Consider the following 13,887-nt stretch of genomic DNA (forward strand, 5'->3'; position numbering starts at 1 on the left):
AACCACATGCTAAAAAATAAAATGTATTCTTTGGCGCAGGAGGTGGAGAGTGGGTGTGTTCTGCACTAATCATTAATGCAGCTATGTTGCTGCATTTGTAGAACGTAAGCTCTTACTGCCTACGTAATGGGTGACAGTAACAGCTCATGCGATAATCTGTTTTAATGGCCACGTGCTAATGGCAAAATTAGTAAGTGGCCACTAATACCAATTTTGGCCATTTTACCCTAGCGGAAAAAATGTCCTTAGCGTGCAGGAATGACCTTCGTAAGGGTGCGCTAAGGCCACTTTTTATGCTGTTGGGTAAAAATGAGGTCTTGCTGGAGAATGATACAGAAGCAATATCACCTCTTTTTTTTCGGCTGGCCATCCCTCTCCTTATGCACTCATCCTTCTGGCTTTTGCTATCACCTTTTCTACCTGTTTGGCCACCTTAAAATCATCAGAAGTACTTCACCCGCTAAACTGTACTGCTCCCTTGGGTTTTTGTAGCCCAAATGCATAATTCTGCATTTTTTTGCATTAAATCTTAGGTTCCCTCCTCCAGCACTGCATCAGATTTTGCTATCATCCACAAAGAGGCAAACCAGATGGCCCTTTCACAATAGTGTTTACAAAAATGTTACAAAAGACTGGACTAATAATTGATTCTTGTGGCACACATCACTGATTACATCCTTTTCCTCAAAATGAAATCTATTTACCACTATCCTCGGGTTTCTAACCCAGTCAGTCATTTTAGAGCGGGGTTCTCAACCCATTCCTCAGGAAAACACCTAGCCAATCGGGTTTTCAGGATGTCCACAATGAATATGCATGAGATAAATTTGCATGTGCTGCCTCCACTTTATGCAAATCTATCTCATGTATATTCATTGGGGGTATCCTGAAAACCTGACTGGATGGGTGTGTCCTGAGGAATGGATTCAGAATCCCTGGCTTAGATTAACCTTCATATGGTAATATATCAGACATTAATGCCCTTTAGCATGGGTTAAGGCAGGGGTAGGCAACTCCGGTCCTCAAGAGCTGCAGGCAGGTCAGATTTTCAGGATATCCACAATGAATATGCATGAACTTGATTTGCATACACTGCCTCCATGGTATGCAAATCTATCTCCTGCATATTCATTGTGGATATCCTGAAAACCTGACCTGCCTGCAGCTCTCGAGGACCGGAGTTGCCTACCTCTGGGTTAAGGGGCAAATATCACACACTAGGTCTATAATGCACCTTAATAATTACCCCCTCGATGTTTAATATTTGATATTTCCAGCCTGTAGCTGTTGTTGAAAAGAAGCTATGAAAGGTTACATCAGAATGTAATTCCGTGACCTGGAGTGGCTTTTGATTTGATCTTGCATTTTTGTTTTGGTTTGTGTTGATATGACCACTTATTCAGTGTGGGAAGCCTGGAATAGCAGAAGCATAGGATCAAACTCAGCATGGCTTTCTTACACTGTCTTGCAAGCCATATGTGTCCTAGTCATGTCTGAAATACTCATTTTGTTCAAAAAATATTAAAGGAAGCTAAAACAGCGCTCACAAAACAGAGACATCACTCTGAGATTCCTGCTGGCCATAAAGCTAAAAACATGGTGTTTGGACTATAAACAGAATGTACTTATTCATTTATTTTGATATCCCTTGAGGTATTTGCACAGTGGACACAGAGGCTGCATGTGTTTTATATTATTTTTAAGTTTGATATGAAGAAATACGTGACAAATAGTGTTTAGCTTGTGTATGGTTGAAAGACCTATGTTGTAACTGAATACAAAACTCTGAAATATGCTCTTTGGTAATATACGTTCACTGTTCTATTTTGTAGAAGGCTCTGGGTCAAAGAGCTTGGGAGCTGTGCCTAACAGGGCAAAGTGCTTCTGGCTCCTCCACTTTTCCTTCCTTCTTGGGTTTTCCCCAACAAAAGCATGAGCTGCGGTAGGAAACAAGTCGCGTCAAGGCTCATGAGGGTCTGAATTCCAGGTGGGCAGAGAAGAGAACTTAGAGACTTGGTCTTCCAGTCCTCGAGGACCACCAATGGGTCAGGTTTTCAGGATATTCCTACTGAATACGCATGAGAGAGATTCAAATACAATGGAGGTAGCAGGCATGCGAATCTCTCTCATGCATATTCAGTAGGGATATCCTGAAAACCTAACCCCCTGGCAGTCTTTGAGGATTGGGATTGAAAACCAAGGGCATCATATCCTCTGTTGCTACTACCGATTGGATGGTTTAGTAAGTTCCTTAGATTAACCCCATCGTACATGGCCGTCATGAAGCACTCTTTCTAGAAAAAGTAAAAATGATAATGAGATTTCCATAGCTAAACCCGCAAAAGAATCATAGTGGACTCATTGGCCACAAGAGCTACGTGGTGCATGCCACCCTTCCAGCTGTGTGCAGCTCACCTGTACCTGCGGTGCCATGCCTCCTCGCTTGCATGTGAGAGGGGCTGGTGCAGAGCGGTATGTGATCCACTTGCTCATCCACAATCCCCATCCTGGGCAAAAGAAAGTGCAGTGATTAGAAGAGCTCTCTCTCCTTATGTCAATTTTGTGGCCTGCAAACATCTCAGTTTCACAAACTATAATCATCAAACTCCCACTGACCCACCCACTCTTAAATAGTGTCAGGCCATAACATGTAGGTCAGAATATCCAGTTAGCCTCATTTTGTTAATAAGTGCAATAATCTAGTTATACAAGAGCTTGGAGTATGCACAATGATGGTTCTCTGTTTGGATTCCATCTGCACCACCTACATACGTAGGTTGATAATACATGCACCCAGGTATGCATTCTTCTGATTATACATCTTCTCATGTATGTGAACAGGTCAGAATGCACACATAGTCGGGGGTGATGTGTATTTAGGTACATGTACACCCTTGACCTGTGCCCCTAGATAGAGCAGTGTGTGCGTAGTTGGTGACGGAATGACAGAACCCACAATAACACACCCTACATTGATATTTCAACAGGTATTGCTCTCCTGCCCCCATCCCAACCACATCAGGTATTCTCTCCCCCTCTTCCTCCTCACACAGTCTCTTTCTCTCTGCTTCACTCTTTCCCCTCCCTCCTGCATTCTTTCTTGCTCCCTTCCTTTTTCTCCATTCTCTCTTTCTCCCCCTCCCTCCCTCCTTCCATTTCCTTCCCCCTCCATCCAAGCACTCTCTTTAACTCTCTTTCCCTTCTCCCCTCTGTCTCTGTTTCTCTCTCTTTTCTACCCCCTCCCCCCCAGCACTTTCCCACCTCTCCTCTTTTTTCTTTGGCCCTCATTGTGGCACAGCTCTTCAAATTCTGCAGCCATCAGTTCCTGCAGTCCATCAGCACCATGACTCGTCAGTTCCTTCAGTCCATCAGTGTCATGACTCATCAGTTCCTGCAGCCCAACATCATGACCAGTTGGGCTCAGGCCCCCTCCAGAACTGCAGCACCATTTTACCTTGCTGGCAGGGATGCCGAAGCCCCGCCAGCTAAATAAGTGCTGCCGCTCCCCTCCTCGCACTGCTTTCTGCCTTCAGCTGCCGATGCCGAGACTTCTCGCACATGCTCCAAGCATGCACAAGAAGTTCTGGTGTTGGCAGCTGAAGCCACGCTGTGACATTTCAGGCAGGAAGCAATGCAAGGAAAAGGGGAGTGGCCCAGGCACTGTATTTATTTGACTGGTGGGGCCTTGGCATCCCTGCAAGCAAAGGTATGATTAGCACGTATGGAGGGGGGGGGGGGGGGTGAAGAATGCATTGTCCTCCAGTCCACTCCTGGGCACTCCAAATATTGGAGGGCCATCTATGCCCCTGATCATGACTCATCACTTCCTGCAGTCCATCAACATCATGACATATCAATTGCTATCAGGGGTAGACTGAGAATGGTCTGGGCCCCCAGGCAATAAGGGTCATGGGCCCCTAATCATCTATCAAAAGTGAGTTCATTAAATGGAGGATAGGGAAGAGTGAGTCCCCTACTGCTGTGAGCACTCAGGAACTTCACTGTTGTCCCAATGGTCAGTCTACCCCTGGTTGCTGAAGTTTGTCAGCACCGTGACTCATCCGTTCCTTCAGTAGGACAGCATCATGATTCATCTGTTCCTTCAGTAGGACAGCATCATGACTCATCAGTTCCTGCGGTTCACGTGTTACATATATTCCTAAGATGAAGTTCTTCAGCTGCATTTGCCATGTGTCTCACTTGTGCCTCAGTGTTTCTATTTTTAATTTGCACAAGATACCTATATAATTTTGAGACCTTGGAGCAGATGCTCAAAGCTTACTAGGCTTGTTACACTCTGTTTTGACTGGTTTTAGCTGGTTTTGCACATACATGATTGTGCGACTAATGCCTAAAGTATTTTGGCGCTGCTTTTACCATTCGTGAAAACAGCGGCCGAAAACGAAAACTAGATGCAACTGTATTAAAATGAGCTCATTAGTATTAAAGCGAGCATACCATGCAATGCACAGAAGGGAGCGTCTCCTTGTAATGTTTAAACATTTCCAGCAGGTCCAAGGCGGCGTTGCATGTGAAAGGGCAGCTTCTCAGTGGAGTAGTATGCAGCATTTTTCATGTGTGGCATGTATCATATGCATGTGTGTACCCAGAACAGAAGTGAAATTTGGAAAAATAAAAAAGAAAATTGTTCTGGTTCTCATACACAAAATACAACAATCAAAAAAACAACAAGAAAACAGGTAACCAACAAGAATAGTCCATAAACATGCACATACGATGTCTGTCTATAATTCACATCCTATATAATAATTCTCACCTCCAACGTTCTGACTTGCCTGGGACCATGGCTCATTCTGAGTTGGTCTGCTAGGCTCCGTAGATCAGGCTGACATCACCGTAGCCATTATGATGTCAACTTCAGAACCCGGGGAAAATAAAACATGCCTCACAGCTGATCCATGTCCAGAGGGAGGGTCACTGGACATGGGTGGCTGGAGGGGGGGGCAGGGGAGAGAGGAGGGTCACTGGACATGGGTGGCTGGAGAGGGGGCAGGGGAGAGAGGAGGATCGCTGGACATGGGTGGCAGGAGGGGGGGCAAGAGAGAAAGGAGGTTCGCTGGACATGGGTGGCTGCAGTGGGCACAGGGGAGAGGAGGGTCGCTGGACATGGGTGGCTGCAGGGGGAGAGGAGGGTCGCTGGACATGGATGGCTACAGGGGAGCCGATGAAAACCTTGCTAGCGCCCGTTTCATTTGTGTCAGAAACGGGCCTTTTTTACTAGTATAGTAATAATTTGCTTTATGGTGGGTTCTATCATGAGGTTCCCAGACTACTGCAAAGACTGTCAGGATCGATTTCTCTCACAAAAGAGCAGTTATTGCCATTTTTCAAGCCTGGGCATGCGCAGAATATCGACACTTACCGCTAAATTGTTCTGCGCTTGTGCCGGGTGCTTTCCCTACCGAACTGCATGAGACCTTTCCGTGCGTCTCATTTGCATGAGATTTCCTTTGAGCATCGATCGCTATTCCTCATTTGGTAACTTTAGCCGCAGCTAAATGCACGTGGCTGTTACCGATGACATTTGAGCATCGGCCATCTTATTAGCTTTTCTGGACCTTATCATTTTCTTCAGAAGCCAAAAAACAACCACAAAACAGCTAAAGCTGTGTGATTTCAAAAGAGGAATAGTTAGAGGCAGACCAAAGGCAGTCTATAAAGTTATCAGGTCAATATTCAGCTGGCTTGGTGTGTGTTTCTAAATCACCAGCTTTGATGTTAAAAAAACACACACAAACATGTTCATTTAATGCCAGTAGCCAGACAGAATATACCTACAGATCGCTGACCACTGCCAACTCTAAGAATAACTCAGTGGTTTCATTTAGGACAATCTTTTTATGTATGAAATTAATCTGCACAGCTTTATGGATATCAGTTGAATATTGCTGCCATCTATTGAGATAAACAGATGGGGTAATTCTCAAAAGGTCGCCTAAAGTTAGGCTCCAGAATGATCTGCGCTAAGGGGGGGGGGATTCTGTATATGGAACCTAAAAAATCAGCGTGGAAAACATTTCCACCTAAGCGTATTCTATAAGTGACGCCTAGATTTAGGCGCAGTATATAGAATATGCTTAGGTGATATCCCAGTGCTTAAAACTACATGCATCCATTTACACCATTGAAAACCTAGCATAAATCCCAGAGCGTAGATTTAGGCGCAGAGGGCCACATTCTATAACAATGTGTAAATTTGAGAACGCCCACAAAATGCCCATTTCCCCACTACACTCCTTTTTGTCTGTACATGTTAGATTTTAGGTGCAGTGCATTACAGAAAATGCTTAGCAAGTTGTGCATGTAAATTCTAATTATTGCCAATTAGTACTCATTATTGCTTGTTAAGTGCTGTTATCAATGCTAATTAGACTTACATACTTACATGGGGGGCCCTTTTACTAATGCGCATAGACGCCTATGCGCATCCAGTGCGCACCAAATTGGAACTACTGCCCAGCTACTGCATGCCCCAGGCAGTAATTCCATTTTTGACACGCGCCCAAAACACACGGTAGAAAATATTTTCTATTTTCTACAGCGTAGCGCTTACATGTTGGTAATCAGCAGTTTATGCACGCTGGCTGCTTACCGCCCTGTTAATGCATGAGTCAATGGGTGGCGAAAATGGACACACACTAGTTATAATATTGCCCCATGTCCATTTTCGGCCACAAAAATGCCTTTTTTCCAGGCGCACTGAAAAATCGACCTGCATGTGCCCAAAACTCGCACCTACACCAACAACGCAGGCCACTTTTAGGCGCGCCTTAGTAAAAGGGCCCCATGCAGGTGAATTTTCAAAAGAGAAGGGTGCCCATCTTCTGACACAAATTGGGAGATGGGTGTCCTTCTCTCAGGGTCGCCCAAATCGGCATAATCGAAAGCCGATTTTGGGCGCCCTCAACTGCATTCCGTTGCGGGGACGACCAAAGTTCCTGGGGGCGTGTCGGCAGCGTACCAAAGGGTGGACGGGGGCGTACTTAAGAGATGGGCGTCCTCGACCAATAATGGAAAAAAGAAGGGCATCCCTGACGAGCATTTGGCTAACTTTACTTGGTCCATTTTTTTTTCACGAGCAAGTCTCGAAAAGGTGCCCGAACTGACTAGATGACCACTGGAGGGAATCCGGGATGACCTCCCCTTACTCCCCCAGTGGTCACAACCCCTTCCCACACACAAAAAAAATTTAAAAACATTTTTTTCCAGCCTCTATGCCAGCCTCAAATGTCAAACCCAGCTCCATCACAGCAGTATGCAGGTCCCTGGAGCAGTTTTTAGTGGGTGCAGTGCACTTCAGGCAGGCGGACCCAGGCCCATCCCCCCCTACCTGTTACACTTATGGTGGTAAATGTTGAGCCCTCCAAACCCCTCCAAAACCCACTGTACCCACACGTAGGTGCCCCCTTCACCCATAAGGACTATGGTAGTGGTGTACATTTGTGGGGAGTGGGTTTTGGGGGTATTTGGGGGGCTCAGCACAAGGGAAGGGAGCTATGGACTTGGGAGCAATTTGTGAAGTCCACTGCAGTGCCCCCTAGGGTGCCTAGTTGATGTCCTGGCATGTCAGGGGGACCAGTGCAGTACGAATGCTGGCTCCTCCCATGACCAAATGCCTTGGATTTGGTCGTTTTTGAGATAGGCGTCCTCGGTTTCCATTATCGGCAAAAACCGAGGTCACCCATCTCTAAGGTCGGCGATCTCAACATTTAGGTTGACCATCTCTAAGGTCGACCTAAATGTTGAGATTTGGGTGTCCCCAACCATGTTATCGAAACGAAAGATGGACGCCCATCTTGTTTCAATAATATGGGTTTCCCCACCCCTTCGCGGCACCCTTAGAGATGGGCGCCCTTAGAGATGGTTGTCCCCGTTCGATTATGCCCCTCATGGTGTTTCAAAACAACCTTGTGATGTGCATGCGATGTGTATGAAGGACTTTGTGAAGTATCTTATTGAAAATACATTCTTTTGTGCCTATGACAGTGGTTTTAGGACCTCATATAGACAGAAGTCTGGCAAAGAATTTATAGCATCCTGTACACAAGCCCAGCATTGGACAGTGAGGTTGCCGTTTTACAAAGCTGCAGTAAAATTTGTGCTTAGAGTGTCTTAATGTGGGGTTTTCCCGTTCAGTACGCCCAGATTTACCATAGCATATTTTTAAAGATTTTTTTTTTCAGGTCCCATGCTAATTTTCCCATTAGTGTGTGGGACTTCCACAAAATAACACGGAGTGCTTACTGCTGCGTTATCTAGTTAGCACACGCTAATCAGAGTGCGTTAGCTGGATAAGGCTTCCATGCCCATTCCCCACCTATGCCCCACCCCCTTCCAAAACTATTTTTAAAAGAATAGCGCATGATTAATGCACGCCGAGGCAAACGTCTTCAAATGCTTTAAGTGCATGTTAGTGCATAATATTCCCTATGAGGTAGATACTCTATGGCCCTTATTTATGTTAATAATTAATAATATCCTATTAAAAAGATCAAAGGTTCTTTTCCGCTTCCTCCCTCGTGATAGAAATCCTTCCTCTATCCATTTTGACTTGCTAAGAAGAACTTGGTATTCTTACCTAGCAGCTGCCGCATGGCTGAAATGCTTTGGACATTTCACTAGTGTTTCACTCTGATATAGCCTGACTGCTCCCTAGAGTAAGCGATGTTCCACCAACATTAGCTCTCTTCTAAGACTGTTCTGTTGTTACACAAACACCTAAGGCTCTAGCGACCAGGTTTTCACTAGTAAGGCCTGGTGCCCTCCAGTTTGTCTCTGTTTACTATAACAAACAGTTTCTGTACAGAGACGCTTGTGATCTTTAATACAGAGATAAGATAGTTCTGGAATTGTATTGCATAGTACAAACCGAAAGGGTGTTGGACACTTCTGTTTATTATTAAGCAACAATGTTTTAAAACTATACCAAAGATTTTGAGCTTTCTTTTAGTAACAGGGCCTTTTATTCAAGGGTGTTATGACCCTAATACGTGCTTAGCATGGGAAACACAGCCTACTGCAAAACATGTTAAGGTCTTTTGTGGTATTTTGCCTGTTAATGTGCGCTAACTTCGCACTAGCTATTGTTTAAAAATATTTTGGGGATGGGTGTGCCATGGGTGGAGCATGGACGTGGAAGCATTAACCAGCTAGAGAATTCACGTTAGCACATGCTAGCGTGGAGTTAACACAGGACATGTTTTTCCACTCCTACCCTAGCTAAGATAATGTTCAAGCAACTTTTTTAAAATTAGTCCCTTATTTTTTTACTCCTGTTACTCTTATCTTATCTATATGTTCTTTGTTTGCTTATACAGTATGCCATCTATTAAAATGTTTTATTGTGTTGACATTTATTTTGATTTTACTCACACCTTTTTCAGTAGTAGCTCAAGGTGAGTTACAATCAGGTACACTGGATATTTCTCTGTCTCAGAAGGGCTCACAATTTGTGTTTGTACTTGAGGCGATGGAGGGTTAAGTGACTTGCCCAAGATCACAAGGAGCAGCAGTGAGATTTGAACTGGCTACCTCTGGATTGTAAGACTGGTGCTCTAACCACTAGGCCACACCTCCACTACGTTGTAATGTAGTATACTATGCCATACTTTCTGTTGTTGTTTGAATACCGCAGGCGTGAACCTAAATGGAGACGGACCTCGATACAGCCCTATGGCAAAACATGAATTCATGTCAGTGTGATGGGTCCCCAGCTCTGAATTTTTATATATATAAAAATATATATCAAAATATTTTGAGAAGAAGAAAATAAATAAAAAAAGATAAGTATTGTTTATACTTTTTGATAACACTATGAAAATTATGCTGATGGATCAACGACGATTACATAATCACCCCATTTCTAAATGGCTGAATGGTTACCTGAGGGTTGAACTATGCGACTCTGATGGATCAAACAATATTTAATTGTATTTTCTAAACTATGCTTTAATTATTATGGGAGCAAGGTTTCAATATGTTATAAGACTATTACCTCCTATGTATTGAAGAAATATTTGTGTGTTTTGGGTTGAAATTATCTCAGACAGACGCCATGACTCTCCCATACTCCACCCATGTGTGCCCCTCCCCCTCACACTTAAGCACTAAGCAATTTTGTTGCATATGTTGTAGAAATAATGCCCGTGAAACCACACAAAAAAAATGATGATAATAATTAGAAGGGAAAATCACAACATTGTCATCAAAGAAAATCTCCCACACAGATATTGGAGCCATGAAATATGGAAAAAAGAGTCTTAAGTGCTAGTGAGAGGGAAAACAGCACCAACAGTGTCAGAAAAAACTTTAAGCATTTCTGTGAACCATTACAAATCATTGGTTGGATGAAGAGACCTTACATAACCCCTGGGTTTAAAAAAGGTTTAGACAAATTCCTGGAGGAAAAGTCCATAGTCTGCTATTGAGACAGACATTACGAAGCAACTGCTTGCCCTGGAATTTGTAGTATGGAGTGTTGCCACGATTTGGGGTTTTGCCAGGTACTTCTGACCTGGCTTAGCCACTGTTTGGAAAACAGGATACTGGACTAGATGGACCACTGGTCTGACCCAGTATGGCTACTCTTATGTTTTTATGTACAAAGCCATGCACTGCAATTCCAACATAGCCCATTCAAAGTGAATGGGCTGTCTCGGCATTACCACACTGGCAGCCACCAGCGCAGCTTTGTGGGGGGGTTACTTTGCTGCACCCTCTTTTTACATCTTATGTACATTATGCCAGTATATCTGCTTTTAATTTGCAAAGTTTGCAAACAATGCAAAACACAGTTATAAGGCTTTTGGGAAACTTAAAAAAGTTTAATCATATTACTCCTATGCTTTTGAAATTCCATTGGCTGCCGATAACATTTAGGATACAATTTAAATTGTTGATATTAACACATATAGAGCATATTATGATCAATTTACCTAGTTACTTACATTCTTCTGCAATTCCATACACACCTACTAGACAGCTGAGATCTCTGCAAGATTTTAGATTAGTCTCGCTGACTTTAATACTAGGTAAATGGGGATCAACCCATTCAAGAGCTTTTTATTGATTGGCTCCAAAACTGTGAAATAACCTTCCTAAAGAATTAAGAGCAAAAACAAGTTTTAGAAAGTTTAAGATACTGTTAAAACCCCACTTTATTTAGACAAGCATTTGGAGTTAATCTGGACCTGGGACTGAAATAAAATTGAAGTACTGGGTGAGGTATTAATTAAGGGGTCCTTTAACCAAACAGCAGTAAAGTGACCATAGTGCACCCTTTTGCAGGGGATTCCGGCACACTAAAGCCATTTTTGCCGCTGGAGTAAAATTGCCGAATTTCCTATTTTTTATATTAATGGCCACGCGCTAATTTTGCCATTAGTTCAACCATTAAAACAGATTAGCAGATGAGCCCTTACAGCTACCAGTTATGAAAGTGATAAGGGCTCACACGCTAAGTGCACGCTAATCAGTTAGGGGCCCTTTTACTAAAGGGTTTGCGTGCTGCAATAAGCTTGCCGCTCGCCAATCCAGAACCACCGCAGGAGCCCGGCAGCAGTTCCCACCCCCAACGTGCACCATTTCTGGCACTACAGTCATTTTTTAGATTTTTGTAGCACTGGAACTTAACTGGCAGTAATCGGATAGCTTCTTGCTGCCTGGTTACCACCGGGTTAGCTCAGGAGCCCTTACCGCCATCTGAATGGGTGGCGGAAAAGGCTCCCACCAAAATGGCCAGCCTTTTACCCACTGCAGTAAAAGGGGGGCCTCAGCATGCATCAAAAACACACACTGATGCTAACGCAGTCCCCCTTTTATTGCAGCTTAGTAAAAGGATCCCCTAGTGCACAGCAATGTAGCTTTGCTAACCAATTAGAGCAGAACACGCCCACTCTCCACCCCCAGACACACCCCTGCACCAAAAAATACAATTTTATTTTTTATGGGTAGCACGCACTCGGTAAAATTACCACGAGACGCCTGTGGTATGCCATTTTTGCTACTGTAAACATGTTAGTGCTTACCACAGCTTAATAAAACGGCCCCTAAGTGTAAAGAAAATGTATATCTGTTTTCAGATACAGAACATCCTCATTTTGTTCAGGAAAGTTCTGTGGGGCATTGTCTTGAAACTTTGCTTCAGTTTTGTCCCATTCCGTGAACAGAAGACACTTCAGTAGTGGCCCAATTCTTTTTTACTATTTTAAGGGCGACGAAAATGATAAAGGGAATGAGACGACTTTCCTGTGAAGAAAGGCTAAAGCGGCTAGGGCTCTTCAGCTTGGAGAAAAGATGACTGAGAGGAGATATGATAGAGGTCTATAAAACAATGAGTGGAATGGAACGGGTAGACATGAATCACTTATTTACTCTTTCCAAAAATACTAGGGGGCACGCAATAAAGCTAGAAAGCAGTAAATTTAAAATGAATCAGAGAAAATATTTCTTCACTCAAGTGTAATTCAACTCTGGAATTCATTGCCAGAGAATGTAGTAAAATGAGTTAGCTTAGCAGGGTTTAAAAAAAAGGCTTGGATGGCTTCCTAAAGGAAAAGTCTTTAGACCATCATTAAAATGGACTTGGGGAAACCCCACTGCTTATTTCTAGAATAAGCAGCATAAAATGTTTTGTACTGTTTTGGGATCTTGCCAGGTACTTGTGACCTGGATTGACCACTGTTGGAAACAGGATGCTGGGCTTGAGGGACCTTCGGTCAGTCCCGGTATGGCAATACTTATGTACTTAACTTTAGAGTGTTTTTCTTGTTGATGGCCCCTCAGATTACAAGGGCCTATGCTATTGTTAATATTATCCTTTAACCTATTCTCTCTTTTTTTAAAGTGGAATTTAAGAAGTACATTGTGGATATTTCTTTTCTTACCTGGTAATTGTCTCTTGTGACATTCATGTTGCTTGTAATAGTTTAAATACTCATAAAATAAAATGGAAGAAAATAATTCAGTATCTTAGAATGCTTACTTTAAAGCTCTACAAGTGCTCTTCTGATTCTGGATGTTTTTGTCAACAGATGTGTCTAGGATAATCGACAACAGTGTAAAAACAAGGGGCTGGTTATGATTAGGAATCCCATTTAGTACAGACTGAGCAAGTAATGTCCAGTATGTGCAAGTCTTTCTTTCTTTTTCTTTTTTTTTGTTAATAACATTTGTTTGGGTTGCACACAATATTGTGTACATGTGTGTGATGTTTCTGGCCTAAACAAGCTCCAGCCTTTTTAAAGGTGTTTGAGATTTTGTTGGCATTCTGCATGGGGATATAAGAACTGTGTCATTGTACAGAGGCAGAATCCAGTTTCACTCACAAGGAGAGGCAGTGGGTAGAAAGCCAAAGGAACTGTAGCCGTCTTCCATCTTTCTTTGCACTTAACAATGCGACTGGAAGAAAATGAAGGATTTCTCACTCACAGAGAGACCGCCATAAGCCTTGGCGATGACACCAACTTTGGCAGATCCGAGGGATTACGAAGCAGAAACTCGGTCATCATTTCTCAGGCTACCAACCGAAGCATCTTTAGCTCCAGAATCTCCCCAGCATCTGAGAAAGTCGGGTTTATCCTGGGGGAGGAGGAAGATAACAATGAGGAAACGAATCATCCTTTACTTTTTACCCAACTGAATGAACTTTTCATTGTTGACGAAGATGTGGAGTGGAGGGAAACTGCCAGGTGAGTTCCTTCACCCCTACCCCAAGTTCTTTTACTGCTAAACATAATTAGCTGGATTCACCAAAACTGACAGCAGTTTATTCTAAGATTATGGCTTATTATTCAGTGATAATTCTACTGAGAAACTTTACAAATATCTTGATGATAAAAATGTGGTTCTCCTTTGTTTACTAAAGAT

General features: G+C 43.2%; 2 protein-coding genes across 5 annotated transcripts in view; one reads left to right on the forward strand and one right to left on the reverse strand.

The window, feature by feature from the left end:
* Positions 1-13,536, reverse strand: part of CCNJL (cyclin J like) — a 68,187-nt gene extending 54,651 nt beyond the window's left edge. Inside the window, exon 1 of one of the 3 annotated variants that reach the window (XM_030213198.1) lies at positions 13,450-13,536. The gene's annotated coding sequence lies outside the window, so the exon portion shown is untranslated. Of the gene's footprint in view, positions 1-12,905; positions 12,933-13,003; positions 13,400-13,449 lie in introns of those variants that run through there. The other 2 variants (XM_030213196.1, XM_030213200.1) reach the window with 2 other exon arrangements.
* The window catches only part of LOC115476681 (electrogenic sodium bicarbonate cotransporter 1-like), a 79,496-nt gene continuing 78,999 nt past the window's right edge, over positions 13,391-13,887 (forward strand). For both annotated transcript variants that reach the window (XM_030213193.1, XM_030213194.1), the window contains exon 1: positions 13,391-13,709. In XM_030213193.1, the coding sequence (XP_030069053.1) occupies positions 13,414-13,709 (296 nt within the window). In that variant the 5' untranslated portion in view covers positions 13,391-13,413. The remainder of the gene's footprint in view (positions 13,710-13,887) is intronic.

This window comes from Microcaecilia unicolor, chromosome 8 (assembly GCF_901765095.1).
Source record: "Microcaecilia unicolor chromosome 8, aMicUni1.1, whole genome shotgun sequence".
Classification (NCBI taxonomy): Eukaryota; Metazoa; Chordata; class Amphibia; order Gymnophiona; family Siphonopidae; genus Microcaecilia; species Microcaecilia unicolor.